Here is a 27988-nt window from a genome sequence, read left to right as displayed (position 1 = left end):
GCATGGCTGGGTGTGGCCAAAACACATTTATGCATAGTATTAAAAGAACATATAGTCAGAATTATTAGGGCAACTATACACAATGCAGTACTTGGAAGGCTCAGGGGTTCCATTATCAATTCTTAGCCAACCTGACCCTCAGTTCAACTACAAGGGCCCAAGGCACCAACTGTTTAATGTATGAAATACAAAGATGAGATTTTGGTTATAGAACTTTTATTGACATATAAAGATGTTCACAATATAGTTACTGGGGAGAAAGCAAGTAACAAAACAGCATTTACAGTTTGATCACGTTTCAATTGAACTCTTCATGTATTTCAAAGCATGTAAACCTTCATTTCCGTACTTTTAAAAACACTCTTTATCTCAAATGTTCTAATTATCAACATGAGATCATAGTCATCGCTTCAAAATCCTGGGAATGTTTTCTAGACCTATAGTCTTCTAAGCGCTATCATGTAAATAGAAGCAGTTTCTTTTTTAGATTTCCTTCGTTGGGCTGATGAAACTAGTTATGCACTTTCTCCAATTACTTTATCTTGTATGGTTTTCACAGGTACAAAAGCAGAAAACCGACTTGCATACTAGTAAAAAGTGGGGCCCACTGGCCTTTCATATGATTCAGAATACATCACAAATGGTTTATATATAGCACATTTTTGCAAGGAAAAAGCAATTATCTTTTAAAATATAGCATACAAAACAATATATAGTATGATATCATTCTTTGGGAATAAAAGTACACACTGACAAAAAGATAGGATATATAGCTAACTTTCACTTGTTGATGTACCTATTGTATCTATTTAATAGTGTGAACTACTTGATGTTTCCTAGTTAGTGCCAGATCAAATCCATACACTACTGATCCCAGACTCTTCTACTCTCCCCTATCCAGGTATAGCCAAACGTCTGATAAGTGCAACTGGAGAAAAAAATGCAAGACCCTGTAGTGGCCTCATAGCAAAACTGAATTGTTGAAATCATTCTATAGGCCTTGAGAGTCACTACCTAAAAGAAGTGAAAAAGAACTGTAAGGAACATTTAATGAGAATACATTTTGGCATCAGACAAAATAGCTATGCCACTTGTCTGCTGTGGGAATATAGGAAAAAATATCTAACTTACTTAACTGTTACTGTAGTGTACCTAGTAAGAGTTCAGTAATAATAATAATAATAATAAAATAATAAAATAATAATAATAATAAAAAATGCCAGTACCTAGCTCAGGATAATTATGAAAAGGGAAAAAAATGTAAAATGCAGTGCCAACAGTGTCTGACATAAGAACAGGTACTTAGGAAATATTTCCTCCCTTTACCTTTCTCTTCTGTGAGATGAATATAAAATAAATAGCCTAACACCTTAAATTAAAAATGTAATAGCTAACTGAAAATTGAATATTACATTTTAAGATTCAGGGCCATTTCTTTGATATTGAATGAGTTGACTGATACCATCTCATTAGAATAGGGGGGAAACAGCAATTCCTCTTAAACGCTCTCTAATAGTCCCCTGCTTCCACGATGTCTTACGAGTACCCTGTTGGCAATGGATGTGTGTTTGTGTGTGTGTGAATACCTATGTACTACCAAGTTATGTTTTTGTGTAGACACGTCAGCTTACTGATGCAAGTAGGTTATATATTCAGGAATTAGGAAATTGTTTTGCGATTTGAAGCCACAAATCTAAGTAGATACTAATGAACAAGTTAGCTTACTTTTGTTGAACTGGTTCACTATCTTCTTAAAATATTAAAATACACAAGACACACAAGATACCCAAAATACACAAGATAAAATTCAAGACATTTTCGGCTCACAATGTAATCAGTTGATACTCCAAAAATTATCTAGCTCAAACCTAGAAACTGTCACAGGTGACATTGTGTTAACAATACGACTTGCAATATGCACACTGTAATAGCCAAAACTTACACAAACTCTTTGGGAACAGATAGCCTGTAGAGTTTAGAGACCGATCAAAAGGTTTTTTCTTGTATTTCTGGGAGTTTAGAGACTGATCAAGATGTTTTGCTTTCTGGCTCGTTTACAGAGTTTCAATAATCATCTTAACTTCACGGAAAATGGCCATCAGTGTATTGTAACTCTGGTGATCCACAACAACAATCGAGCCCTTTCTGATGTGCTCTTTTATGTTAATAAATATGGCAACGGCACTAACAAGATTGGCCTTTGCCTCCTTCTGGTTAAAGATGAGTTTTAATGCTGCCAAGGCCTTTGTATCGATCATGTCCCTGGCTGCAGCCGGATTTTCAGACATATTCAAGAGAACTTTCAGAACAAGATTTCTGGTCTTACGATTTCCTGTGGACAGCAGATTGAAAAGCTCAGTAAAATAATTGGCAACAATGTGGTGATGGTTAGAATTAGTAGTCAGTTGCCCAAGTATTTTTAATCCAGACTGCTGTCCAGGTGAGTTCAAAGGAAAAGACATGGTTTCCTTACACATATGCTTAACGTGTAATTCAACCTTGCGCTCTCTTTCATCCCCAGAAGGGGGATTGAGAGTAAGCACAGCTTTTTTTCTCATTTCAGAGGAAGGAAAACTGAGCAAGCTTTCAATAAGTGTCACCACGCCCACGTCATTAATGAACTCTTGGGCAAATGGATGAACGTTAATGATCCCCATAGCAATCTGAGCTATTTTGTGAATGAGAGGATCAGTAGTTGACTTCAGTAAGGTGACAAGTTTTTCAAATTCCTCAGAATCCATGTAGCACTCCATTTTGCATGGGCAAGCAAATGGCTTAATGCCATTCATCTCTCTGATCCTGATTTGGCGTCTGATCTCCTCTATAGTCTGAATGCAAGGCTCAGAGCCAAAAGGATACTCAGGAATAGACTGTGAGCACGTGGAAGTGCTCCTAGGAGGGCAGGCTGCTGCCGCTGCCGCTGCCCCTTCGGGCACAGAATGACGACTTTCATCAGCTGAAGCCAGGACAATATACGAAGGAGGCCTTGTCTCAGATGCAGTTTGGGATCTAAACCCTAACACTGCCGGAGTTACAGCAGGAGCTTTAGGCCAGATAGTGACCTCAGACCAATCCTTGGGCCTATTTTTCTCATTAATTTCATCAATAGGCTGGGGCTTAATGATCCTGCTCACAGGTTTAGGATTAGGATCAAAACTGGTTTCATCACCATCCCAAAACCAGCTCCCAATAACATTCTCTTCCTCTTCATCATCACCTCCTGCCTTCACCTTGTAGCCAGTTGCACCCAGAGCCTCAGACTTATCAGCACAGTACTGGGCACCAATATCCTTAGTTTTACCTCCGTTCTTAACACCGGAACGGTTACCAGCTTCTTCTCCACTCCAGAGCCAGGGTCCAACACTGGAATCTTCCCCACCCCATAACCAGGCATCAATGCCAGACTTCTCTTTACATGTGGCTTTACCAGACTTATCTTTACTTTCGGCTCTGGGCTCAGTCACAGAACAAAGCTGAGGCTTTTTAGTGGCCTCCTCCTCAACCTTGGAACCCTTATCTGACTTGGTTCCTTTTTTCTTCTCAGTAACAAGCCTATTCTTAGACCCAGCCTTCATCTCTGCCTTGGCATCTGCCTGGGCTACGGCCTTGGCGGATGATTTACCGTGGGACTTAGCTGCAGGTGTGGCTGCAGCTGCGGCCGCAGCCGCAGCCGCAGCCGCAGCAGCTGCAGCTGCAGCAGCTGCTGCTTTCTCTGCCTCAGCTTTTAGTGCAGCCTTTTTCCCACGTCTTGCCTTGTTTCTACGTCCATTCCTACCCCCACTCATGATTAAAGCACAGTTATACAGAGAGCTCTATATAGCAAAGTGGATGTGTTAATACACTTTTGCTAGGTCAGAGATAGACTTCGTGGCAGATACGCTTTCCAGGCAGCCGCTGTCAATGATCAGGACCACTCAGACTGAGGGACGATGATGGTTCCTTAGTGCAGTACAGTTGGCAGTGATACTCTTCTGCCACTCCAAAAACAGTACCGTGGAAATGAACCTGGGGGAGAAGAAGAAAATTGGCTTTGAGTTTTTTCCCCCCTCAAATGTGCTTCTTTAAGTGGATACACGCACACAGAGGACAGGAAGCAGTGGAGATGGACGGTGCGACAGAAGTGGAATAGCAGAAGACTGTTACTTCGTTTTATCCCTTTTTCACTCCTATGTCTGCCCAACAAGGTCCTTCCCTGTATCACTCATTTCTCTGTATCAAATAGGAACAGGAATGTGCGAGTTTGCTGAGAATGAGAGGAGCTAAAAAATATCCAGCCTCTCTATACATGACATTATTTTATGTCTAGGGAGTCTGACACTTACCTGCACCGATCTGGCACAGTTTCCTTCTTCCTTGCTCTCAGTGTTGTTAAATCCTAAGCAAAGTCACAGGCAGACCTATGTACAAATATAGAGGAGGAATTGAAATTTCATGTGGTAACTGTCACCTCTGGCTTCAAAACCCAATACCGAGAAAAAAGGTGTCTGGAAAATCGGAAGATTAGGACTCTAAAACATGATCTGGCTTTACCCATTTACCAACAGCTAAGCCCCATTCTCAATTAACAGGGGTGCTCAGGCTCGCTCTTACCTGGGTTCCAAATGAAGAGTAATTAATGAAAGTCCTCTTAATTACATTCGAAGGAAACAGCCATTCACAGATTTCGACAGGAACCTATAAATATAAAGTAACATATGAAAACCTGCAGCTGGTCTAATTATGCCTCCTTGCAACACGAGTAATTTATCCAGCAGAGGAAGAGATTTTTTACCCTGAGCAAACATGAGGCCTAAAAATAGGAAGTGCAACACAGGCATCTTACTTAGAAATAAGGTAAGGGAGATAACGGGAATTGTAATTTCAATACCATTTTTGCACACCCCCCCTTCCCAGCCATACGAAACTCATACCTCAGTCACCACATCTGCGCACCAGCAGGGGGCGCAAGAGATGCTTTCTTCTTAGCCAACGCAATTCTCTAGCTGGAAAAGAATCACGCCCTGCAGAAAGAGGGAGGGGCATTTAGAAAAATACCAAGCGATGATACTGCCAATATTAAAAAAAATATATCAAGTTAATAAAAAAACGGAATTCATGTCGTGCAGCTCCTTTTCAAGAACGAGAAAGCTTAGTAAATAGGTTTTCCCCAACCTCTACGGCGATCCATGAATTTTTGATGCAGCAGCTTCTACATCAAGCAGCTACAAAGGTCCGATGGAGATGAAATTTTTCAGAACCACACATCGACGCAGATTAATCCCCTGATTTCTACATAGACCCTTCAGCACGCTTCCACCTCTATTCTAAAACAACTCCCCCCCACCCCCCCACACACGCGCGTAAACAGAAATTGAGAACCTCCAAGAAAAAGACGGGTAAATATGACTGTATTTATGTACGTGGACCCTTCTGGTGAGCGTCGATCAACTCCTCGGCCTTTCTGACCTAACTCAATCGGAGGCCAGACCCAAACAGGCAACGATCCAGGGGTCTACGGTCTCTAAGAAGCCAGAGAACGAGTCGCAACGATTTGCTCCTGGTGTCTCAATGAACAGCTCCCAGCGGCCCTGGGCGGATGCACGCGCCAGACCCAATACGCAACATGTGGGCAGCGACAGCACCCGGGCCGCGGAGGCCCCACAAGATCCTGTCCAGAAACGCAGGCTGCGGAGCCAACGACCCCGCCCTGCCTGTCCAGACCCTTCCCCCACGGAGGCCGCTGCGCTCCGCCAAGGCCCCCGCGCCGGCCTCCCCCGCGGCCTCCGCGCGCAGACAGCACCGAGGGCGGGGCGCGCCCGCACCGCTGCCCAGGAGGCCGCCCGCACGGCCCGCTCCCGGGGGATCGGGGGGCGCCCCCGGCCGGCCCGAGCCCCCCTGGGCCCGGCCCGCGCCCCCCGCCCGCCTCCTCGCCGCCGCGCCCCTCGCCCCGGGCCCCGGCCCGCGCCCCGCCGCCCCCCGCCCCTCCCCCCCGGGCCGGCCCCCCGAGGGCCGCGGGCGGCTGTCAGCCAGCGCCGGCGGGAGCCCACCCGCCCTCGACGCCCCTACCTGCCTCGGCGGGCCCCAGGCCCCGGCCTGCGCCCGCGTCCCCGCGCGCCCCGCTCCGCCGACCGCCGGCGCTGCCCGCTCGCCGTGTGGCCCGGACCGCAGAGGCGCGCCGCCCCCGACTCTCGCGCACCGCGGCTGCAGCACACTGGGCAGGGGCTGCGCACACTGCGACACAAACGGCTCGCGAACGGGGTGTCGGGAAGGGGGCGGAGGGATACTGCGTGCGAGGGCTCGCGCCCCCTCCCAGGCCCACCGCAGTTCCGACCCGGAGGAGGCGGGGCCGCCCAGACTTGCCAGCCCAGAGGCGGGATAAGCCGGGATGGCCTCAGTCCACTGGCCCCCGGATAGCGACGTGGCGACCACCCTCCGCTTCCCTGGCCTCTCAAGACGCTGCAGCCCCCGTGATTGGCATTGGGGGGCCAAGAACTGCAGTCTGGGAGGGGCTGCGCCGGGGAGTCGCGGATGGATACCAAAACGCCCCTCTGTGTGCGTGTGTGTTATGTGAACCCCCACACCACTGCATGTCTGACCAGCTTCCCCTCCCCCCTCAGCATCGCCATATTTTCTTGAGCGGAAAAGGGGGTGTCAGTACCCCAAGCTGGAAGGAGCGAGCAGCTGAGATCAGATTGTCCTGAGGGTTCTGGGGGGGTGGGCTTCCCAAGTGTCTTCATTGCTTTTGGGGGGCTTCCAGTGAAAAGGGGAACGAGCTCCACTATGGGGGGTGGGCGGCGGGGGCGGGGCATCGGAGCCTATAGTCCTAGGGGACAGACCACTGGCAGCTCCAAGTGCTTTCTCCCACCACTTGCTGCTTTCTGCTAGTTTGTCCGTCTCCTTCCCCAGTCTCTCCGCTCCCTCTTTTCTCCCTCTCATCTGAAGTGATAGCACATTTTGTCATCTGGAGATCCAGAGAGTTTTCCAGAAAGAGGGCCTCTCCCTGTCAAGTCCAGCACTGGGGCAGACAACCTCCCTTTCTCTCAACACAGCCCAATCCCAGGCACTGCATTGGTTTCCTCTTGCACTATTCTAAAGAAAAGGGACACTCCCCACAAGCAAGTTTCAAGATGTTCTAGCTGGTCTTGATCTCTCCTCCCTCTTTGCCCATTAAATCCAGTCCTGAAAGCGTAATTTTGTTTTCACGTCACCTTCCAAGCCGTGATCACTAAAGAGAAATTTTTAGATTAGATTGTAAATTCCTATATAGACATACCTCTCAGAGAGCCCGGCAAGCTACCGAGAGTATCCCACCCGCAGGGGCAGAGCCTGCAAGCTATCCATGGCATATTCGATATGCCAAAAACAGTAACTATAGGTCTCATTTACCTGACCCTGAGATAGCCTCCAATTCGTTGGGAAAGACAAGAGTAAGGAGAGGCTGCTAAAATCTCAAGGCGGAGAGGAATACAGATGTTACTGGTGCCCGCTTGAGTAAATCGATGAACAACAGGATGTCAGTGATGCAGTGATTGTAAATGGCAAGAAAAAAGGCCCCCTATGAAGTTTATTATTGATTCTCAGTGCCACACATAGTTGAAAGAGATGATGTGTCAGAATTTTATGGTACTATCTACTTGGCTGCTGGTCAATGCACATATCTATCTCTTTATCTGACCTACCGATGACAGTGGATACTTTGTATTGGCTTTTGGGGCACAACTGGCAGTGCTCAGGGGTTACTCCTTGACTCTGAGCTCAGGAAATATTCCTGGTGGGGTTCAAGGGATCATCTGAAGATGGAACCCAGATTGGCTACATTCAAGGAAAGCCCCCAAATCATTGTACTATGGCTGCAGCCCTGCAGAGGATACTTTGTATGTGATTTTCAATGGAGGAAAGCCAGCAAGAAGGAAGTATGGAGCTATGAACCAACTCCCAAAGCAAACAGTTTTGTACTAATACTTTCATTTAAAATGGAGGTTACAAAGAAGCAGACAAAATTCACAGCTCCTTTTACTGTAACTTTTATTCACTTTAAGGGTCCCTCAATCTGACAATTAATATGTAAATTAGGTCATTGTCATAGAAAGAATGGAATTAGTTTTAATTGGTTGGCACACTACTTTTTGAAGAATATCATGGGATCTGATTTTTTATGTTTTGTTAATTTTTTTTAGTTTTTTTGGGCCACATTCAGTGACGCTCAGGGGTTATTCCTGGCTCTGCACTCAGAAACTATTCCTGGAAGTGCTCAGGGACCATATTTGATGCTAGGGATCAAACCTGATTGGACAGATAGTATAGCATGTAGGATGCATGCAAGGCAACCACCCTACCTGATGTACTATCTCTCCAGCCCCTATAGGATCTGATTCTTAACATTTGTTCTTATTCTTTTGTCCTTTTATTTAAAGCTTAATGATACAAGTAATCTTCAGCAGTACATTTATTATTAATAATATTAGACCTGCAAATTCTTATGTAAGATTTGCTTTTCCAATTGTAATGCTATAAGTATTTATGTAAAATGGCATATAATATATATCACATAACAGCTCTAATTGTACATAATTATAAGTTACTATCAACAAGGAAAGCATGAAACTCTGGTACATTCATTTCATATAAAGTACTATCCTACTTACTATGTACCAAAAGGATGAAAGAAATCTATATATCCCAATATGTAGCACTGTAGTACTGTCATCGATTTACTAGAGCGGGCACTAGTAACATCTCAATTGTGAGACTTGTTACTGTTTTTGACATGTCAAATACGCCACAGGTAGCTTGCCAGGCTCTGCTGTGCAGGTGGGATACTTTCGGTAGCTTGCTGGGCTCTCTGGGAGGGACGGAGAATCCAATCCAGGTTGGTCACGTGCAAGGCAAATGCCCTACCCGCTGTGCTATCGCTCCAATCCTGCTAATGAACTGGAGCGATCCCAATAATGTAAATAACTCCAAATATAAAGATAAGTTAAAGTGGAAAATATCTGAATATAGTTCCCTTTGTGGAACAAATATACTTTCTACTATAAGTGATAGCACAGCAGGCAGGGTGTTTGCCTTGCACGCGGCCGACCGGGGTTTGATTCCTCCCTCCCTCTCGGAGAGCCCGGCACGCTACCAAGAGTATCCCGCCCACACAGCAGAGCCTGGCAAGCTACCAGTGGTGTATTTAATATGCCAACAAATCTCACAATGGAGATGTTACTGGTGCCCGCTTGAGCAAATCGATGAGCAACAGGATGACAGTGCTACAGTGCTACTATAAATATGCACAAAGAGAACTTCTATAATAAATTCAAACTATGAAGTGAGTTTTACCTATGGAGAAGGATGGAGATTATGAAGTAAAGCATGACTTATTCTTTTATTTTGTGTGTAAATTTTATTTTGTGTTACTGTTACAAGAATACACGGGGCATATTTTTGCCAAGTTTGATTTGTGCCAATGTGTTTCTTTTCCCTAAACAACTTTAATGAGAATTTTATTAGTATATTGTTCACATTCTACAAGGCTGCACGAGCTTTGTAGAAACCTGTAAGTAAAATTGTTAAAACAAATTTATTCTGCTCGATTTACTTGTAAACCTTTGGTTTTGTTTTGGTGTCATTAACCTTGGTATTTTGCTTTCATTAATTTTGGAAAAATTATAAGCTGTTTATTGCTTCAAAATTTCTTCTGCTCTAGAGCCACTATGTTCCTATTGGTATTTCAAATATATAATTTTGGAATTGTTCCCAGTTCTTGGATGTCCTGTTCATTTTTTTTCCATTTAGGTTTGTACGTTTCTATTGATCTATTTTCTTTTTTTTTCCTTTTTGGGACACACTTGGCATTGCTCAGGGCTTACTCCTGGCTCTGACCTCAGGGATCATTCGTAGCAGAGCTCGAGAGACTAAACAGGGTACAGAGATCAAATCTGGGCCAGTTGCATGCAAAGCAAGATCCTTAACCACTGTATTATCTCTCTGGTCTCTCAATGTATTTTCTTCTGTAGGGTCAGTCCACACCCAGCCATGCTCAGGGACCATGGTAAAGTTTTCTGGGTACCATGTGGTGCTAGGCATCAAACCTGGGCCTTCACATACAATGCATATACTCATCCTGTTGAGCTATCTCTTAGGGCCTGAAATTTACTTTTCATTCTACATTTCTGCATATATTTCTCAGATGTCCTTTCAAGTTGTCTACTTTGTTTTTTACAGCCATTATCACATTAATCATATATATATGTATATATATATATTCAGTTGATGGGCATTGCTTGGAGGCTACTATGGGCTTTGGGTTTGGGGATCACTCCTGGAGGTGCTCAGGGGCCCATGGGGTGCTGGGGGTCAAAACCAGGTCTTCTGCATGCATAGCATTTGCTCAGCCCGTTGATCTATTTCTTTGGTCCAGTCATACTTATTTTAAATCCCTACCTGATATTTGCCTTGAATGTGGGTTCGATCCCCAACATCCCATATGGTTCTTCAAGTCGACCAGGAGTGCAGAGCCAGGAGTAAATCCTGAGCACTGCCAGGTGTGTTCCCAAAACAAAACAAAACAAACACTTGCCTGATCATTTTAAAAATCTGCATTATACCAGAGTCTGGTTCTGATGCTTGCTCTTTGTCTTCAAACTACTTTTTTGCTATTAACGTGCCTTATAGTTTTGAAATAAAAATAGAATTTTGCATTTGTTATAATCAGTTTTTTTAATAGAAACAAAGGTAGACATTTATTTTTCATCCTTAATTTGGTTTTTTGGCAGTGCTCAGGGATTAATCCTGTCAGGACTCAGGGGACCATATGAGATGCTGAGTATCAAATTCAGATTGGCTATAGGCAAGGCAAGGACCCTACCTGCTATACTATCTCTCGAGGCCCCTTAGGTCGGCTTTTAATATAAGTTGGGTTGTGTATATGTTTGCCATAGTTGTAAGTACCAAACTGTTCAAATTCCATTAGTGTCTTTCTTTTTGTTTCCCTTCTTAATTTTGGATTAATTTTTCTCTCACACTGTGAAATACACTCAATCTTCAATTCATCAAAATTGCCATGTAAGTGTTTTTACCTGTTTATGTTCCTAGCACTTCCTGGAGTATACTTTAAGAGAGAGAGGCTGTGATTCTAGATTTTGGGATGCTTATTATGCTCAGTGATCTGTTTTCTGATGGTTTCAAGATATGTCACTCATTCACAGTTGAGCTTTTCATTTTTCTGGTTTTAAGTACAGGATCTGGACTTCTAAGCTCTTTTCCATTCAAAACTGAAACTGGAAGTGTGGCTATGGATTTTCATTGAGTGGCTAAAGATAATTTTTTGTCCTCTTCTTTTCAGCTAAACTTCATATCTTGGAATTAACTTTCTTTTTTTTCCATCCCAGATGTCAAATAGTCCCATGACTCCCTGAACCTGGCATATATGTCTTTTTTGGGGGGTTGGGTGGGGGAATTCCCAGTTGTGCTTAGAGCTTACTCAAGTATCTAAGTTCAGGAATCACTCCTGGTGGGGCTCAGCAGGTCATATGGCATTCCAGGGATAGAACACAGGCTGGCCATATGCAAGGCTGCCCAATGTACTAATTTTTCTCCCATCAGCCTCAAACATCTTAACCTAGAGTGCAGATTAGAATTCTTATCTCCTGGATCAAAATTTCTTGTATTTCAGTAGCTGTGACTTAACTCTGGGAGAAAAATGTCATCTATCATCGTAACCATCGCAAAGAGACAACACACTATGATATTAGGTGCTTGTTTAGACTAGGACTGAGTTTGCCAAAACTTAATTGGTCTACTTCCCTCTTTCAGAAAAGAGTCATTCGGCATTATCTGGGAATCTATTTTCTTTAAGGGAACAAAGTAGAAAGAACTTCCTCAATTGCATCCACGGATACTACCACCCTCATCTTTCCAGTGCCTCATTGGGGCAGTATCACCCACTTTGGGAAACAGTGGAACAGAGTGATCCGTTTCTCAGCCTTGAAAACACTTTCTAAGAGGATGATGTATGTTATGGTAGGGTAACTCATCTCTGAACTTTAGTCTGGTACTCAGACTTCAAAGCCGAGCAATTCAAAGTATGCGTACTCTGCCAGTAGTTGTGTCACTATGAAAAAGTAGGTCATGCTCTATTATGTCAGATAATATATACTTCAGATGGCACTGACAAAATACCTCACACGATTTCTATATACACTGAATAAAAAATTATCAGATATTCTGTACTTCCTATATCCACATGTATCTAATAGGTCTTTTTAGTTCTTTTAAAAATTGTGACCTCTTCATATTATGAGGTGGACTGAAGAAAGTAGGAGAGAATAAATGAAAATTCCACAGTATTTGCCAGGTATTGGTAATACAAAGATACTGCCATCGTGGCTCTTTGCCACTGTCTACTCAGTGCTTCCTACACTTGTGTGTTGCTTACCATAAACTCTTACTAAAAGAACATCATTCGTACCTGAGTATGCTCTCTCCTTCTTACAGTCATATATGCCAGGGAAACTAATCCTAGTTCTAAAGGGAAGCTGCCTGTTCTAGGTACCATCTGGTTAAGAAATAAGTGCTCTAACTATTCAATGAAATATTATATTTCAGAAGCAATTCTGAGGATAGCATTCCTTAATCTTAAGAAAAAACATTAGAAATGAATGGTTGGCTCTTGATCCTCAGGAAGTCATTGATGACTAGAGTTGTAGTCATTTGGCTTTCAGTCTTAGAATGAATGATATTATAAATGCAAAAGACAGGGATGTAGAAAAGCTGACCCCTTTGAAGGATCAAATTGCCATCAGGTCACACCTGCCTCAGTGTATCCATTTTGCGATTAAATATACACCCAGGTACAAAACAACTCTTCCACAAATTCCTAAAATTTTGTCTATCAGTGAGTACCAGACTCTGACAGAACTCATGTTTCCATATGAAAGAAAAACTATATTCTTAATGCCTTAGCTAACGATTGCCAGAACTCTGATAACTGCCTCAGAATGCAAAGAAATGCTTGAGACTTAAAAATCGAAACTCTTACTTATCTATGGGGTTTAGAGGTACTCTAAATAATGGAGTTCATAGAAAAGCAGACTTTCAATTCAGAAAATCATTTTGTAAAACTGCACCCAGATACCAGAAGTTTTCTGTTTTCAATTCAACCTGAGGTTGAAAAAGATAAGTTCATAGTATCGACAGTCAGAAAAGTTCAACTTTACCCTTGGGCATCTACCCCATGGTTCAAAATGTCAATTTGAAAAGACATCTGTACTCCCATGTTGGCTGAAGCCCTATTCACAACAGCTAAAATCTGGAAGCAACCCAATTGTCCAAGATCAGATAACTCAATAAAGAAACTGTGGTACTTATACACAATGGAATACTACTCGGCTCTAACGAAAAATAAAATCATAAAATTTGCTACCATGTGGATAGAGCTGGAGAGTATCATGCTGAGTGAAATCAGTCAAAAGGAAAAGAAAAGACACAGAATGATCTCTCTCATATGCAGGATATGAAGAAACATAGCAGAGGAATAAGAAATGCACAAAGGCACCAGAAACTGAGAACTTGTCTTCAGTAGGAAGCTTACCATTATGGGTGAGTGAGGGATGGACCTTGGGACAATGGTGGAAGGACGTGAACACCTGGGTTGAGGGAGTGAAACTGAAACAGTGCATGTATGAAAGTCTACTAATAAGTGTCCAACATAAAATTGTGTTCTAATGCATTTTTAAAAAAAGAACTTTCCTTATCACTAGGCAGCACAGGTATAAAAATTGGTAGATAGCTGCCATTTATTCTGAGCTGTGATTTTGCCATAAGAGTGGAGCCAGGTACTACAAGATGGGTGAGGAGAGTTAGTAAAAAAAATGATGGATTGTAATGGAGGTTGAGATGGAAAATCTAGAGCAGGCTAATACACAGGAAGAAGGCTATAAGTGACAAAAGGTCTTACAACACTCAGCTTTTAGTTTCTTTATGATAAATTAAGAGCTTTGCTATAAACTGTAAGGTACAGAAACTAATGAGGACAATGATGGTGATGACAGGAGTACTTTATGTTAATTAGCACCAAATTACTTCATGTTAATTAGCACAAAAAGAAATAGTGGCCAGCATCAAATTAAACTACAAAAGTTTGAAGTTAAGCTCATGTGCTAACCAATTTAATGAGCTTGTGAAGTAACCAGTTTGTTTTGAGCACTAAGTGAGTTAACACAAACCTTAGAAGAGTATATGGCTCCCATGAATCTTAGTAGTAGCAGCAGCAAGTAATAAAAGGTTTAATTAAGTCTAACAGTAAGATACAGTCTTGTGTTTTGCTTGGTTGGTTTTTGGTCCACACATGGTGGTGCTCAGGGCTTACACATGGCTATATGCACAGGAATCATTCTTGGTGGGGCTTAAGGAACCATACGGAGTGCTGGGAATCAAATCCACGTTGGCTGTATGCAAGGCCAGCACCCTACCCACAGTACTACCTCTCCAGCTCAAAGTTTTGAGTCATAAATCCTAGCATCCAAGTTTCTTCCTCTGTGCTACCTATCCCTATTTGTTTTTCTCAGATTACAGACTCCAGAGCCCGTTATTAAGACTCCAGGGCCCAGGGTGGACTTAGTTCCCTGCACCCCACATAGGCCCGGGAACCCTGGCAGAAATGATCCCTGAAAACAGACAGGACTAAGCCCTGAGCACCACTGGGTGTGCATCCCAAACAAGACTCCATTGTATGACATAAAGAAGCAAATGCTAGGGGCAGAGAGACAGCAATTAAAGTGCATGCACTGCATGCTGCAAAACCTGGTTCAATTCTCTGTACCTCATGATTCACCAAGCAATGCCAAATGTGGCTCTGCAAGGCCCGTGAGCACCAATAGGAGGGTCTGGGAATTTCCGGCACTATAGTATCCTCACAGCACAGAATCCTTGGGTCCTCACTTTAAACCATGGACTCAGTTGACTGAGAATATCCAGAAGTGAATCAGGCCTCTGGAGTACTATTTGGGAAGGCTAAGAAAGAAACAAATAACAGAACTGGAGCGAATATTATACGGTGTAAATATAGAGGATGGAAGAATTGCTTCCTCTAAAAGGGGCAAAGAGTAAAGATGAGGGTATCAGAAACGCTTCAAACAGACCCTGATATTTGAAATGAACCTAACAAAATATGTTTTTCAGAGGTAGAGAATGAGTTGTGAGATAAAAAGTGGTTGGAGATTGAGGTAGCAGTGGAGAAGATGGCACAACTGTTAATAGAGTACACTGTACAGTTAAACTGGGAAACAGTCTAGGATGATTTGAGTGCAGGCAAAGTGTAGGGCTTGGACCAGAGTAAGGTACCTAAAATAAGCGATGGAGTTCTCTCACTAGTGTTCTGTTCCTGACTTGCTGTTTTCAAAGTGTGGTTGAGAGAGACAGTCTCTGTGGGGCTATAAGAAAACTATTTCACTTATGAACAGAGACATGACAAATTCACTTTTACTTTTATCTCCAGGAAATAATAAATTAAGTGATATTTGAGCAGATCCTTAAATATTATACCACATAGCCCATAATACTTACCCAGAAGGGGAGTAGAAACAAAAGGACTATGTAAGTTATGAGGGTTTTTTTTTTCAGTTTCTGGGTCACACTTGGCAGTGGTTAGGGATTCCTCCTGGCTCTGTGCTCAGGGATCACTCCTGGTGGGACTCAGGGTACAGGGAATCGAATTCAGATCCGTCACCTTGAGGCAAGTGTTTTACCTTCTATACTATCTCCCTAGTCCCAAAGTTTGAACATTTTTACTTTAACCATGCCTCAGAAGAAAAACTGAGGCATGATCCTTGTCCCTATAGGAGGTGATCAGAACAGAGATATTCATCTTCATACTTTAACACGCACACACAAACACACACCACTTACCTTATCTTCACACATATACCACTTACCCTGACTGTGGCTGAGATCAAAAGGAATGAACAGGTTAATAATCTGCCATGTCACAGTGTGAAGCTCCCAAAGTATAAATTCGGTGTCCCCAACAGGACTCCTAGGATGGGGGGAAAAAAGAGAACTTTAAAACTCATAAATATTTGGGGTACATGCCACAAAAGCATGTTGCTTTTATAATCCACAATATACTTGTGTGTTCTGCCTCTTTCATTTTAGTTTTCTATGGGTACTACTGGAACAATAGCACAGCGGGTAGGGTGTCTGCCTTGCACGCGACCAACCCGGGTTCAATTCCTCTGTCCTTCTCGGAGAGCCTGGCAAGCTTCTGAGAGTATCCTGCCCACACAAAAGAGCCTGGCATGCTACCCGTGGCCTATTCGATATGCCAAAAACAGTAACAACAAGTCTCACAATGGAGACGTTACTGGTGCCTACTCGAGCAAATCGATGAACAATGGGACGACAGTGCTACAGTGTACTAGAGAGAATCAGAAGTAATAATTTTTTTTTGTTTTTGGTTCACAAGTGTCTGTGCTAAGGGATCTCTCTGAAAGTACTAAGGGAATCATAGGTGATGCTGGGAATCAAAATAGGGTCAACTACAGGCAAAGTAAGTGCCTTATTTCTGTATGATCTCTCTTGGATCCAGAGGTATCTTTTTTATTTTATTTTATTTTTTTGCTGTTTGGGTCACATCTGGTGATGCACAGAGGTTACTCCTGGCTCTGCACTCAGGAATCATCCCTGGCGGTGCTCAGGGGACCATATGGGATGCTGGGAATCAAACCCTAGTTGGCCGAGTGCAAGGCAAATGCCCTACCTGCTGTGCTATTGCTCCAGCCCCACCAGAGGTATCTTTTATAGATTTCAACCCAAGTCTGACTACTAAAACTAGGGTCACATGACACTACTGTTTTGACATAAATTTTCTGACACAAACTACCCAGACTTAGCAAGTGACTAATGATTTAGAAACACATGCCATTTATAAATATGGAAGAATGATATATACTTCTGGCAGTTGTAAATTCAGGGGTTCCCATGGCTCTGTCAGGCTTGATATTTACTAAAACAACTCAAAATACTATACTTATAGTTTTTTGGCCATATTTTGCAGTGCTCAGGGCTTACTTCTGGCAGGGCTCAGAGAATCACACGGGGTGCCAGGAATTGAACCTGAGTCAGCTTCGTGCAAAGCAAGCACTTTACCCCTGTACTATCTTGCGAGTACCAGGATTATAATTTAATTTTAATGGATACACGTCAGATACTATCTGGAAAGGTAATGAGACATATAGATTCCCTGCCCACTTCTCACGACTTAAGGCACCTGAAGCACCTGAGACATCAGCGTATCTATCAAATACGAAGCTGACTGCAATTTGAGTTCCTACTGGGGCTTCTCTGCATAAACATGGCTAATTAAATCATTGGCCAAGTGACTGAATCCAAAATCAATTTCTTCTTCCCACTCTAGAATTTACAGCTGGCCTAAAGTTCCAATTCCAGTCACTGGTTTGGTCTTGGTGATCAGTCACTCCCTGAAGCTATCTAAGTGGGACAACCAAAACAATTTCATTAACATAACAAATAAAGCAACAAATGACTCAAGAAATTCCAAAGTGTTTTAAAGTTGTTCTTAAGCCAAGAACCAGGGACAAAGGCAAGATATATTTTTGCTTATAACCTCAATAAGTTTGAGGTTTGTTTTTTTTTGTTTTTGGGTCACACCCAGCGATGCACAGGGGTTACTCCTGGCTCATGCACTCAGAAATTACTCCTGGCGGTGCTTGGGGGAACGATATGGGATGCTGGGAATCAAACCCGGGTTGGCTGCTATGCTATCGCTCCAGCCCTGTTTGAGGTATTCTTGTCTGTTAAATTCTAGAAATACACAGACACAAAGAGACAACACAATTTTAGGTGAAAGACTATAGGTCTCAACACTTACATTATAAAAAATTCTGGAGACTACAGGGAAGAGGATAATAGCAAAGGAGATGGAGGTAACTGAGGAAAAGGTGGCTCTAGTCCTAAATATCTGCGAATTTAGCACACTACACCAACTGTCAATCATCTATCATATGATCAAACAATTATAATTCGAGGTATTTATCTAAAGAATATGACAATATAAATTAAAAACAAACACATGTACCTCCTATGTTCACTATAGCATTATTCACATTACGGAAATAAGGTATATCAATGGATGAGTGTACAAGAAAAGATATGGATATATACACACATTAGAGTACTATTCAGCTATGAAAGAGCTGAAACCATGCCTTTCTTTTTAATCACATGGATGGACTTTGAGGGTATTATGCTTAGTGAGATTAGAAAGATGAAAAATACCACCTGATATCACTCAGGTGCAAATTATAAGGCCAACAAAGAAAACCAAAACAAATCCTTAGGATCTGATGAAATAATGGTGGTAACCAAAGGGGAAGTCATATATGTAAAGGAACAGGGATAAGGGCTGGATGGCAATGGAGGGTCATTAACCTTTTAATAGTGGGCATGGTGTGCTATAGTTGTCCAGGTATGAAGCTGTACGCCCGATGCATATATACTATTGTAGGCAAATGTTATCTTAATTAAAAATAAAAATGCAAACAGGAGGGCCTGAAGCAGTAGTATGGCAGTTTCACCACTACACTACCTATAAAAATAAGGATATGAATGGAAAATTCATTACTTTCTCGTGACATTCTCCTAAACTGCCTTGGTATCCAGTTTAAAGAAAATTGGGGTGGGGGTGGAGAATTGAGTTAGAAAGAGGACAAGGGCCTACTAAGCGCTTGTACCTACAATAGGACCAGAGGAATAAGTGAACAGGGAGCAAAACGGGGAAGAGAGCAGAGTCTGCAGAAGGGAACACTGAAGACTAGCCATCAAGCAGTCTCTGCAGGTGGTTCACAAAATGACTCTCCTCTGAAGACCAGGACTGAAGAGGGAGGGAACTCATCCCTTAAATTGAAAAGTGAATTATCAGAAGAAGCTGGTAATTGGGGCCTGAGATCCAGGAATCTTCTTGGAGTGGAGGAACTAGACTTTATTACAGTAAGAAACTTTATGGGAAGGGCCCAAAGCATCCACGTTCCCGCCTCCTGAATCTATTATACTTCCCTCTCCCCGACTCCGCTCGAGTTGGACAGATTAGAGTTCACTTAGCTCTTGGGGCCTTGGAGTAAAAAGCAGATGTTTCCTTCTTGCTTGTAACTCGCACCGATTTTAAGGTGGTCTCAGCTATCCCATCATCTGGTTAAATAAAAAAGAATCTAGAATCTCATCCCACTAGATGAGAAGGTGGGAGTTAGTGGATATTGAGAATTCCTTCCTCATCCCAGTCTCTCCACAGCGAGCAGTGCCAGGGGTGTTCACTAATTGGGTGTTCACCAATTGTGACGTCACTGCATTGCCTCTCTGGTTCCTCTGAGGCCAACTTGGTGGATGTGTCCACCTCCCCCACTCACACAGAAACAGACTCCAAACTACGGTGGGCAGGAGGCCTAGGTTGTAGGGAAGGGTGCTCAGAGGCAGGAGGGCGCGGGAGGGTCCCAGCTACGACCTAGGACGGATAATATTTCCAGGCCTCACACTCACCTCCTCTGAGAGCAGCCACAGCTTCTCTCCACGTCAGCCTCCCGCCTCCTGCAGGATGACTTCCTGCCTCTTGAGCGCCTGGACAAAAGACAGTGCCCTGCTAAGAAGCTCGCGATTGGCTGGGGAATTGCTTCCGCTACCAACAAAAGCAGTTAATTCGGATCGCTTCAAAGATTGGCATTTCGGTTAGTGCAGCATGCAGCGGCACTCTCACCTCCCCCACGCGATCACCGCAACACCCTATCACTCCTCCCACGGCTATCGATCAATCCTCAGGTGTTAAGTTCTTCCTGTCCCCTTTCCACGCTACACACCCCTAAGCCCGCCCCAGAGAGAGCGTGGTCACGTGGCCATCGGCTGCCCCACCCCCTTACGCAGATAAGACTGCGCCATCTGCCTGTCTGCAGCAGTCTCTGCAGTAGGGACAGCAGAATCTGCAGCATCTGAGCCTACAGATCTGGTCAAGACAGAGTTTAGAAGTGAATAAATCTTTGCCTTTTGGGCTGAATCTTTATCAGGAGGGGAGACCACCGAGAGAGCAAGGAACCCCTGATGAATCTGGAGATGAACAGTTCTGTTGTTTTAATACTATGCATGTTTGGATCACCTTAAATGGGCGTGCACGTGCACACACAGTGTCTTGGAAAATATTACTATGAAAAACATAAGCTACAGCTTTCAGCACTAAGATAATCACTCTTGTTGCTTGTGGTTAGTAACGAGGTAAAACTGACACTCTACCTTGCTTCCATAAACTGCATACTGGAATCTGTATATGGGTGGGGAACATGTTGCACTAGCAGAAAAGTCATATGTAACTTCAGTAAAGACAACAGAAATTACTAGATATTATTTTAGTGCAGTTTTGAGCTTCACTTGCTGCTGTAAGTTTCCAACTCTGAAGAGGCTGTTAAAATTCAGATTACTTTTTCCACATATGGAAATACCCAGTATTTCCATATGTGGAAAAAAATAACAATGGGTATAATTTATTACCCCTAAGATATTAGCCATTATTGTATTTAATCCAGTAATGTCATACTCTAGTACTAAATTTTACATACAGAACACTTAATATACATATATTTTGCACTACATATATTGTATAGTTCCAATTTTTATAATTTTAGTTGTTAATTGTGAAGAATATTTCATGTTTATTCCTAATTTGAGTCATAATTTTACCTTTTCAACAATTAACAGCACTTTCAGACAAAGCAGAAGCAACACTTTTACCATGTTTATTAATAAAATATACAGTATTTGTCTGGATTCCCTCTCCAAACCATTGGCTTTCCCAAGATCTGTAATTCTTTCCTGAAGGAGTATGATCTTCTTACTATTTTGTTTTTTGGGCCGCACCAAGGTGTGTTCCAGAATCACTCATGCTGGGACTCAGGGGGCCATGGGGGGGGCAGCGGAAGATCTAACCTGGCAAACACCTTCCCACTCTACTATCACTCCAGCCTCAGCTATTTTATTATTGAGGCAAAAATATGTAATATACAATTGCTATTTCAAAGCTTACAATTCTGTAGCGTTAATACCTTGAACTGTTCAAGCCTCATCATTCTACTTCTAGAACAATCATTATTACCATTCCAAAATGAAATAACTTTTGAAGAGTGATGTTAAAGTGTTACCATCTCTAGTCAGGATCCTAGTACAAACTTAGCATCCTTGGTAACTTTATTTTCCTTTAAATTATTTCATGTATTTACAATTAGTTAAGATTTACTGAAGCCCTTTTTGAATAACATCAGTACAATATTTTAGGGTGACTTTAAAAGCTAGTCATTTTGAAGTATTCTTTCCAGCTTTTCTAAATTTAATTATGAAATTCTTTTTACACTTATATTCATTAGATAACTACTTCCTTTCCAGTGTATTGCACCAGTAACCTGAGACACTAGATGTAAGAATATTAGAAGAAAAATATCCTGTGTTTAATATTTTCATTATCTCTAATGCGGTCTCTGAAAATAAATTTTAGCCTGGTATATTTTAGTCACACAATGGAATATAAACTGTCTTAGAAAGACATTAACTTTTATAGGAATTATAAACTGTTTATTTACAATTTTAAAATGGTATTCCCCCTTTTATGTAAGCCTTCTGTAACAACATACATAAAAGCATCAGCCACTTCATGTTAATACGAAAGTTTTAATAATGTATCGTACTACTCTACTACTTTCCTTGGACTAGGATCACAAAAGAAACTTACTCCCGATTCCATTCAACTGATGTGCTATCTCTATTCTCTCTCTTCAGGTGGTACTGTAGCAACACTTATATTTTGATATGCAAACACAGACTTAGTTTACCAAACTGGCCTCCTTCCAACTGCATCCCCTCCTAACTTTATTTCACCTATTCTAGTAAAATAAGGTATATTGATACTCCTGCAACAGATTTTCTAATTACATACTTTTCTTCAGACCACTTTTGCTTACTTCCAAGTTTGTCTTACCTTACTCTTCAGTGACTAACTTAAGCAAGTATCTTATTTCTGTAGCATTCCTTGGAATGACTAACTTAAGCAAGTACCTTATTTCTGTAGCATTCCTTGGGTACTGTAGTCAACAGTATTCTCTTCTTAAATGGGATTTTCCTATGAGGGTATGTTCATTATATCACTACGTACCTATGGTTAAGTGTGTTTAATGTATGTGCACCTGAATTTTAAACTGAAGAAGTTCACTTCTGCCAACTTTCACGTAGAACTTTATTGAAAACACAGACTCGAATAGAGAACCATATGTTTAAACAACAAATAGCAGGGCAGCTTATACAAGCGTCTCAGTTCATTAGAAGCTCAATACTAAAAATACTGCAATCTGGACAGCAAGACAAATATCAACAAATACGTTTTAGCTCCAATATTCATTTGGCATCCACAAAATGATCCAGATCAAACCAACAATAGGACAAAGTTAACATCAAGAGTAAAAATATAAGTTACAACATAAAACCAGACTCTGAACACCGAAGCACAACTCAGGGTTCTTTGGGAACAAAAGGCTGATCAAAGGCAGTTCATTAATTCTATCAGTTTTGCTCTCCTGCCTCAGGATCATTTTGATTGTCTGTTTGGACTTGCAGCTCCTTAGCTAACTTCTCAAACTTACGAAAAGCACAAATAAGTGGATCAATGTTGAAATCATCATCCATCAAGGACATAGATCCTTTTTTTATGATGTTACTGATATTCTGAAACATTTTCACAACAATTTGAATATTATCATTTGACTCTTCTACGTTAAAGAGAGCCACATATACAGACAGAGCATCGGGACTGAACAGTGTGTTTGCCACCATAGCATTTTCAGATAAATTCAACAGCACTTTCAGAAGGTTAAACTTTGTTTTTGCATCGCCTGTGGTTAATAAGGACAGAAAGCCACCCATGTATTTGGAAATCAGATCATGGTAGTCGGTAGTTGTAGTGAGGTGTCTAAGCAGCCTCAATCCAAGCAGCTGCTCTGGGGAACCCATGCTATGTGACAGGGTTTCCTCACACACCTGACATACGAATGTCTCAATCATGTTTAAATTGGGATAAGTTGGAGCCATTTGAATCATATTTTCCAAAAAACTTGTCCTCTCTCGGGTGGAGGGAAAATTGAGCAAGGTTTCAATAAGTGAGACAACACCTGAATCCCGAATGAAATCTCGAGTAAACTGAGAAGCACTTCTCATACCCATAGCAATTTTAGATATTTCATGAATGAAAGGATCTCGAATTCTGTCTGATAAGATCAGGAGTTCTTCAAACTCCGCAGAACCAATCTTAAGCTCACACTGTATGCATTTGCAAGACCAATTCTCAGGCTCTGCACTTTCCTTGGCCTTAAGATGCTCTCGAATTTCCCTAACTGACCGATAGGTTGGCTGGTACTGAAATGGGTACTCATTAACAGGCTGCTCGGCGGGAGGTGGAGATTCCCGTTCTTCCTCTTCTGGGGTAACCTCCACATTCTTGGGCTTTGCCTCAAACATTTCAGTGTACAGTTGAGTCTCCATTTCTTCGGGAATTCTAAAGGGGCTGGGGGATGGGAATCCAATCCGATGACAAGTAACAGGTTTAAATTCAACAGTCACCTCATCCCAGGTTTTGGGCCTGGATGAAACATTAAGTTCCTCCTCAGCTAAATCTCTGAACCTGGGACCAGCCTTGTATACAGGATTGGGATTTAGATCAAAGCAGGCCTCATCCCTATCCCAGAACCAAGTCCCAAATATGGCTTCTTCTTCAGACTCGGGCCGAGTCTCTTCCCTGGCCATAGCCCCCAAACTTGACTTTTCCTCTGTCCAGAACACGGAGCCTCCAATAGCACCTTCCTCAGTCCCTGAATCGGGTTCACAGGTGGCTGAAGCCCCATCCTTAATACTGGCCTCTTGCTCATCCCAGAACCAGGACCCGATGATGACTTCCTCCTCTAACTTGGTCTCTTGATTTACCCTATCACTGTTAACATCTTTCTGGGTCTTGGACTTCAAGACAGTATTAGGACCTTCCTTATTCCTGGGCTTGTATCTACCAGTGGCCTCTTCAGGTAAAAACCAGGTCTCCTTATTGTATTCATCATCAGATTCGGATTCAAAAAACTCTTCTCTCTTTGCTCTGAGCTTAGACCTCATGTTTGCCTCATCCCTAAAGAAGTTATTGGTATTTTCTCCAGCCCAGAGGCAGAAAGGATTGCCAGACTCCTCTTCAGAACCAGACCAGGAATCAGTACAATGACCTTTCTTAGATTTGGGCCTGGATCTGGGGTTATCTTGATGTTTAGCTCTGTGTCTGGACCTGGTATTGGTCTCCTCCCTAGACCATGATCTCATACTGGCTTCTTCTCCATCCCAGAGAGAAGGAATGGTAGCGGTCTCATCTGCTGACCAGAATTCAGACTCTTTAGAGGCCTCCTCTCTGGCCCTGGGCCTGGGATAGCACCAAGACCCTGAACTAGTGTTGTTGCCTGATGCAAGCCAGGGCTGGAGATCTGGCGGAACCTGTGAGCCAGAATAGGGCTCAGCATCCACACCAACTAGATTACTCTCTGCTGATGTGGTCATAGGTTTAGCATATGGTCCAGACTCAGGACTGACCACTGACCAGGCTAAGACATTGATTGGGGTTATGCCTTCTGTTCTTGACAATACCTCAGTCTGGGCCCAAGCCTGAGCTTCATCCTTGGACCTTGTGTCAGGCATTGCTTTGGCATCGGTCTTAGGACGAGCCCCACCTACTGCCCAAGCCTCATTTTTGGCCCTTGCCCCTGCCATGGAATGGCGTTCTGTTTTGTTCCTTGCACCAGACATTTCTTTGGATTCAGACTTAGGCCTTGCCCCAGTCCCTCTCTGAGACTCATTTTTGGACCTTGAACCATTCGCTGCCTTGGAATCATTTCTGGACTTTGCCCTAGATTTAGACTCAGTTTTGGGCCTTGCTCCAGAGGCAGCCTGGGGCTGGGGCCGAACCTTGGGTCTGACCACCATTGGGGCTTCATTCTCTCGCTCAGCCCCAACAACCCCAAGTTCTTCTCCAGGCTTCTTTTCAGACTTGGTATCAGAGTGAGGTGCAATCTCAGTGCCAGTCATGGTAAACGTTACAGAAGATACCCCTATACTGGTCTTAGACTCTATCACAGTTCTGTGTCTTCACACACTGATCTTTTAGTGACTCAGGCAACAAACATGAAAACAAGAGTTAGAGTCAATAGACAGTCCAGCAGTCAGTAATTTTCCTTCCCAGGCCCAGCCTCAGCCAATGTTAAGACTGTAGAAGTGGCACAACCAATCTCGGAGAGGATGGTTTCTGGGTGAGTGCAGACCTGTTGAGAGTTGTGGTCAGCAGCAATTCTAGCACCACCAGAGCTGCCACTGGAAGAGGATCTAGGGAGATAAAATGACATGGGCCTTTGAGTGTCTTCCAACTGTTGGTTTCATGCAGGGATTCATACAGCTAGACTGGACCTTAAACAAAATGTCTCTGCCAGCTCACTTGGATTAAACCCTTTAATCCCAGAGGTGACAGACTGTTTTGGCTACTACAGGCAGATGTGAGGGAAAGAAAAGTTTGATGGTGATGGGAGAGGATGAAGACTCCCATATTAAGTAAGCCTAGTCACTCTTGAACCTGTTTTTGTCTCCACTAACCCTCTTTCACACCAACCCTAAAATCTACTCATTTTTCATACCAACCTGCACTGATGGGGAACAATTCTCCTCTTCTTTCCTTAACTCCAACGGTGTTAAGTTATACAGCAGACTGCAGGTTGTCCTATAAACAACACAGAAGAGAACAGAGCTTGACAATAGTAGATGCACAGGCGACAACCTTATCCGTTTGCAAGTACATCTCTTACCATTTATAGTTCTTATTTGTCTAACACTTCATGTCTCCTAGATCCTCTTTTCAGGCTGTTTTGTCACATTCACAACCCACCTCCACCTACCCCAATATTTCTAGAATCTCCTGCAGGACACAGAAATGTTAAGTTGAGGGAGTGAATATGGCAAAGACCATAAGAAAGGTGAACTATGACCTGAATTCACTTGAAAGACACCCACCAAACTCTTAGTTTGTAGTTATGCCATGCATTGCCTTTTGTCAAACCAACCTCCAGAGAACTGAGCCAATCTGTTCTTCTTTTCTTTCCTTGTAGAAGCGACCAGCCTCAAAGCAGGCCTATGGGAAAAAGAGATGACAGGGTAAGGCAGCCAGAAAACAATGGTAGAAATGGGCACCTCTAAAGTTGACCAAAACCCAAAACGGGAGTCCAAATGATCTGGTTCCAACATTTCCAGTGCCACTGATCCAAGAATCTCGTTTTGGTTCGGCCCTCTGTTTCAGGACTGCAGACAACAATGTCTTCTCTTGACATCACTCTTCCCATCACCCCTTTCTTCAAATTTCCTGATTCACCACTAGGTGTACCACTTCCCTCTGCCTGGCGCAGCATAGATTGGGGGAAGGGCACACAACATTCCAGAAAACAGGCTGCGTGGTGGTCCTTGCGAGTATCAACTTCATCTGCACCCTCATGCACAAGGCTCATCTTTTCATGATTTGGGTGCCAGCGACCGCGGGATGGCACACAAAAGGTAAAAAGCGGGTAAGAGTAGTGGAAATTTAGAAGGCTCGACATCGAGCAGCCCAATAGCTGCGTCTTCCACGACAGATACACAAGACCCCCCGGCTCCCCACACACAGCGGCAGCACTCCCGGGCCCCCACCCGGCCCAGAGACCCCCTCCCCGTAAGCACACACCTCCGCAGACGCCGCTCACGTTCTTGCTCCTCCTTTGGCTCAAGCCTCTCCACTTACAGAAGCAACCTGCTGCGCGCCGCAAACGCCCGCCTACCGCACAGAGAGCAGACTCTAGCGTCCAGAGGGGCCTGTGGGAAGGGAGCGCGGAGGCCCCGCAACGCCCGTGCCAGAGCGCGGGCTGCGGAGCCAGGGTCCCCCGCCCAGGGGCCCGCGGAGGCCGCTGCGCTCCGCCAAGGCCCCCGCGCCGGCCTCCCCCGCGGCCTCCGCGCGCAGACAGCACCGAGGGCGGGGCGCGCCCGCACCGCTGCCCAGGAGGCCGCCCGCACGGCCCGCTCCCGGGGGATCGGGGGGCGCCCCCGGCCGGCCCGAGCCCCCCTGGGCCCGGCCCGCGCCCCCCGCCCGCCTCCTCGCCGCCAGGGGCCCGCCGCCGCGCCCCTCGCCCCGGGCCCCGGCCCGCGCCCCGCCGCCCCCCGCCCCTCCCCCCCGGGCCGGCCCCCCGAGGGCCGCGGGCGGCTGTCAGCCAGCGCCGGCGGGAGCCCACCCGCCCTCGACGCCCCTACCTGCCTCGGCGGGCCCCAGGCCCCGGCCCGCGCCCGCGTCCCCGCGCGCCCCGCTCCGCCGACCGCCGGCGCTGCCCGCTCGCCGTGTGGCCCGGACCGCAGAGGCGCGCCGCCCCCGACTCTCGCGCACCGCGGCTGCAGCACACTGGGCAGGGGCTGCGCACACTGCGACACAAACGGCTCGCGAACGGGGTGTCGGGAAGGGGGCGGAGGGATACTGCGTGCGAGGGCTCGCGCCCCCTCCCAGGCCCACCGCAGTTCCGACCCGGAGGAGGCGGGGCCGCCCAGACTTGCCAGCCCAGAGGCGGGATAAGCCGGGATGGCCTCAGTCCACTGGCCCCCGGATAGCGACGTGGCGACCACCCTCCGCTTCCCTGGCCTCTCAAGACGCTGCAGCCCCCGTGATTGGCATTGGGGGGCCACGAGCTGCAGTTTGGGAGGGGCTGCGCCGGGGAGTCGCGGATGGATACCAAAGCGGCCACCGAATGTCCACATGAACACCCCCCCCCCCAACTATTTCTTGTCTGACCAACTTCCTTTTCTCTGTTCAGCCAGCTCCACTTTCACGAAGCTGATGGTAGAAAGCGTGTCAGCTACACCAGGCTGGGGAGAGAGCAGCTGTGAGATCAGATTGTGCTGGAGG

The 27988-nt window shown here is 44.3% G+C and overlaps 2 protein-coding genes across 4 annotated transcripts; both read right to left on the bottom strand.

The window, feature by feature from the left end:
- Positions 1 to 199: 199 nt before the first annotated feature.
- GPRASP3 (G protein-coupled receptor associated sorting protein family member 3) lies at positions 200 to 26196 on the bottom strand. Of its 3 annotated transcripts, XM_055120771.1 has the most exons (8): positions 26136 to 26196; positions 25717 to 25795; positions 19516 to 19593; positions 15900 to 16000; positions 4911 to 5000; positions 4591 to 4674; positions 4323 to 4397; positions 200 to 4005 (listed from the first exon to the last, which is right to left on the bottom strand). In XM_055120771.1, exon 8 carries the CDS (start codon positions 3783 to 3785, stop codon positions 2055 to 2057), a length of 1731 nt encoding a protein of 576 aa, XP_054976746.1. In that variant the 5' UTR covers positions 3786 to 4005; positions 4323 to 4397; positions 4591 to 4674; positions 4911 to 5000; positions 15900 to 16000; positions 19516 to 19593; positions 25717 to 25795; positions 26136 to 26196; the 3' UTR covers positions 200 to 2054. The 3 variants fall into 3 exon arrangements, with proteins under 3 accessions (XP_054976746.1, XP_054976748.1, XP_054976749.1); XM_055120773.1 differs by lacking the exon at positions 19516 to 19593 and having other exon boundaries at positions 26136 to 26192; XM_055120774.1 differs by lacking the exons at positions 15900 to 16000; positions 19516 to 19593; positions 25717 to 25795; positions 26136 to 26196 and adding an exon at positions 6046 to 6422.
- Positions 22220 to 26197, bottom strand: GPRASP2 (G protein-coupled receptor associated sorting protein 2). Its single transcript, XM_004611667.2, has 3 exons — positions 26136 to 26197; positions 25717 to 25795; positions 22220 to 25407 (listed from the first exon to the last, which is right to left on the bottom strand). Exon 3 carries the CDS (start codon positions 25111 to 25113, stop codon positions 22567 to 22569), a length of 2547 nt encoding a protein of 848 aa, XP_004611724.1. The 5' UTR covers positions 25114 to 25407; positions 25717 to 25795; positions 26136 to 26197; the 3' UTR covers positions 22220 to 22566.
- Positions 26198 to 27988: the final 1791 nt, after the last annotated feature.

This window comes from Sorex araneus, chromosome X (genome assembly GCF_027595985.1).
Source record: "Sorex araneus isolate mSorAra2 chromosome X, mSorAra2.pri, whole genome shotgun sequence".
Classification (NCBI taxonomy): domain Eukaryota; kingdom Metazoa; phylum Chordata; class Mammalia; order Eulipotyphla; family Soricidae; genus Sorex; species Sorex araneus.
Note: the sequence above shows the minus strand (reverse complement) of the source record. Positions and strands in the feature narration are given on the sequence as shown.